Raw genomic sequence first — 1,392 nt, 5'->3', positions numbered from 1 at the left:
CATGCCCGTCATCGTCACCCCCCGCAGCCTCAAGGACGGCGACGCCGGTGACAGCGGGCACTCGGTGCCCGAGGGGGACATGTACCGCTACAGCGAGGACGAGGACTCGGAGGGCGAGGACAAGAGCGACGGCGAGCTGGTGGTGCTGACGGACTGAGGGACACAGGGGGACGGAGGAAGGGGTGGCAGGGCTGGCTGCTACCAGCAGCAGGGCACAGCGTGTCCTGGTGGGGTGGCACTCGGCCACACGGAGCTGCCCACCTGTAGAAGGGTGCCACGAGGGTGGGCACCTGGGATTTTGGGTGGCAAGGACGGGCTTGGCCTTGCTTTGGTGGCGCGTGGAGCTGAGGCCAGTGAGCCTGGAGATTTGGTGGCGCTGTGGCTGCTGCGCTGTCACCCCTGAGGGGACCTGAGGCTCTCGGGCTGGAGGGAACCTCCAGAGCATCTCCAGCCCTGCAGCACCTGCAGCGGGTCCTGGAGAGCCTCACCTGCTGCGCTGCTGGGCACGGGGTGGGCACACAGGGTGGAGACATGGGATGGGGACAGAGAATGGGGATGCGGGATGGGGACACAGGACAGGGACACACTGGTCCCTCCTCTATCCTGGTGTGACCTCCCCTCTGCGCTTCCCGCTCGCTCTTTGGCTCCTGCCAGCGAATTCCCACCGAGCCAATTTTAGCTCCAGCCCGGCCCCGGCTCCAGCCAAGGGCTCCCCGGGGCCCTTTGTGCTGCCGGCAGCTCTGGCCCACTTTGGGAATAAAGAGGGGGCTGTTCCTGCCCTGCCAGCCCCCCCTCGGGGGGGACGTGCCCGCCTGGCATCCTCCTGGCCCTGCAGCCCGGGCTGCACCTGAGCCCTGAGGGGTGAGAGGGAGGGAGAAGAAACGGCTGTGAGGGGGAAGGAATGATGAGAAAAAATGAGCTTGGTGTGGTCAGAGCCTGCTCCAGCAGCTGGGGTGTGAGTGGGCATGGGAGTGTCCAGGTGAGAGTTCGGGGTGTCCAGGTGAGTGGCAGTGCCCAGGTGTGTGCCATGTCTGGGTGTCTGACATGTCTAGGTGCATGGCAGTGTTCAGATGTGCATGTGTGGTGTTCAGGTGTGTGGCAGTGCCCAGGTGTGTTTGTGCAGTGCCCAGGTGTGTGCAGTGTCCAGGTGTGTGCCCAGGTGAGTGCGCCATGTCCCTTTGTGCATACAGAGTGTCCAGGTGTGTGTGTGCCGTGTCCAGGTGAATGTGCCATGCCCAGGTGTGTGTTTGTGCAACGGAGCTGCCCACCTGTAGAAGGGTGCCACGAGGGTGGGCACCTGGGATTTTGGGTGGCAAGGACGGGCTTGGCCTTGCTTTGGTGGCGCGTGGAGCTGAGGCCAGTGAGCCTGGAGATTTGGTGGCGCTGTGGCTG

At 64.6% G+C, this 1,392-nt stretch overlaps 1 protein-coding gene across 1 annotated transcript in view; it reads left to right on the top strand.

The window, feature by feature from the left end:
- Positions 1–1,177, top strand: part of SOX13 (SRY-box transcription factor 13) — a 7,360-nt gene extending 6,183 nt beyond the window's left edge. Inside the window, exon 13 of the mRNA XM_031065110.1 lies at positions 4–1,177. Within this exon, the coding sequence (XP_030920970.1) occupies positions 4–157 (154 nt within the window). The 3' untranslated portion in view covers positions 158–1,177. The remainder of the gene's footprint in view (positions 1–3) is intronic.
- The last annotated feature ends 215 nt before the right edge of the window (positions 1,178–1,392 follow it).

This window comes from Geospiza fortis, unplaced genomic scaffold (genome assembly GCF_000277835.1).
Source record: "Geospiza fortis unplaced genomic scaffold, GeoFor_1.0 scaffold71, whole genome shotgun sequence".
In the NCBI taxonomy this organism is placed as follows: domain Eukaryota; kingdom Metazoa; phylum Chordata; class Aves; order Passeriformes; family Thraupidae; genus Geospiza; species Geospiza fortis.
Note: the sequence above shows the minus strand (reverse complement) of the source record. Positions and strands in the feature narration are given on the sequence as shown.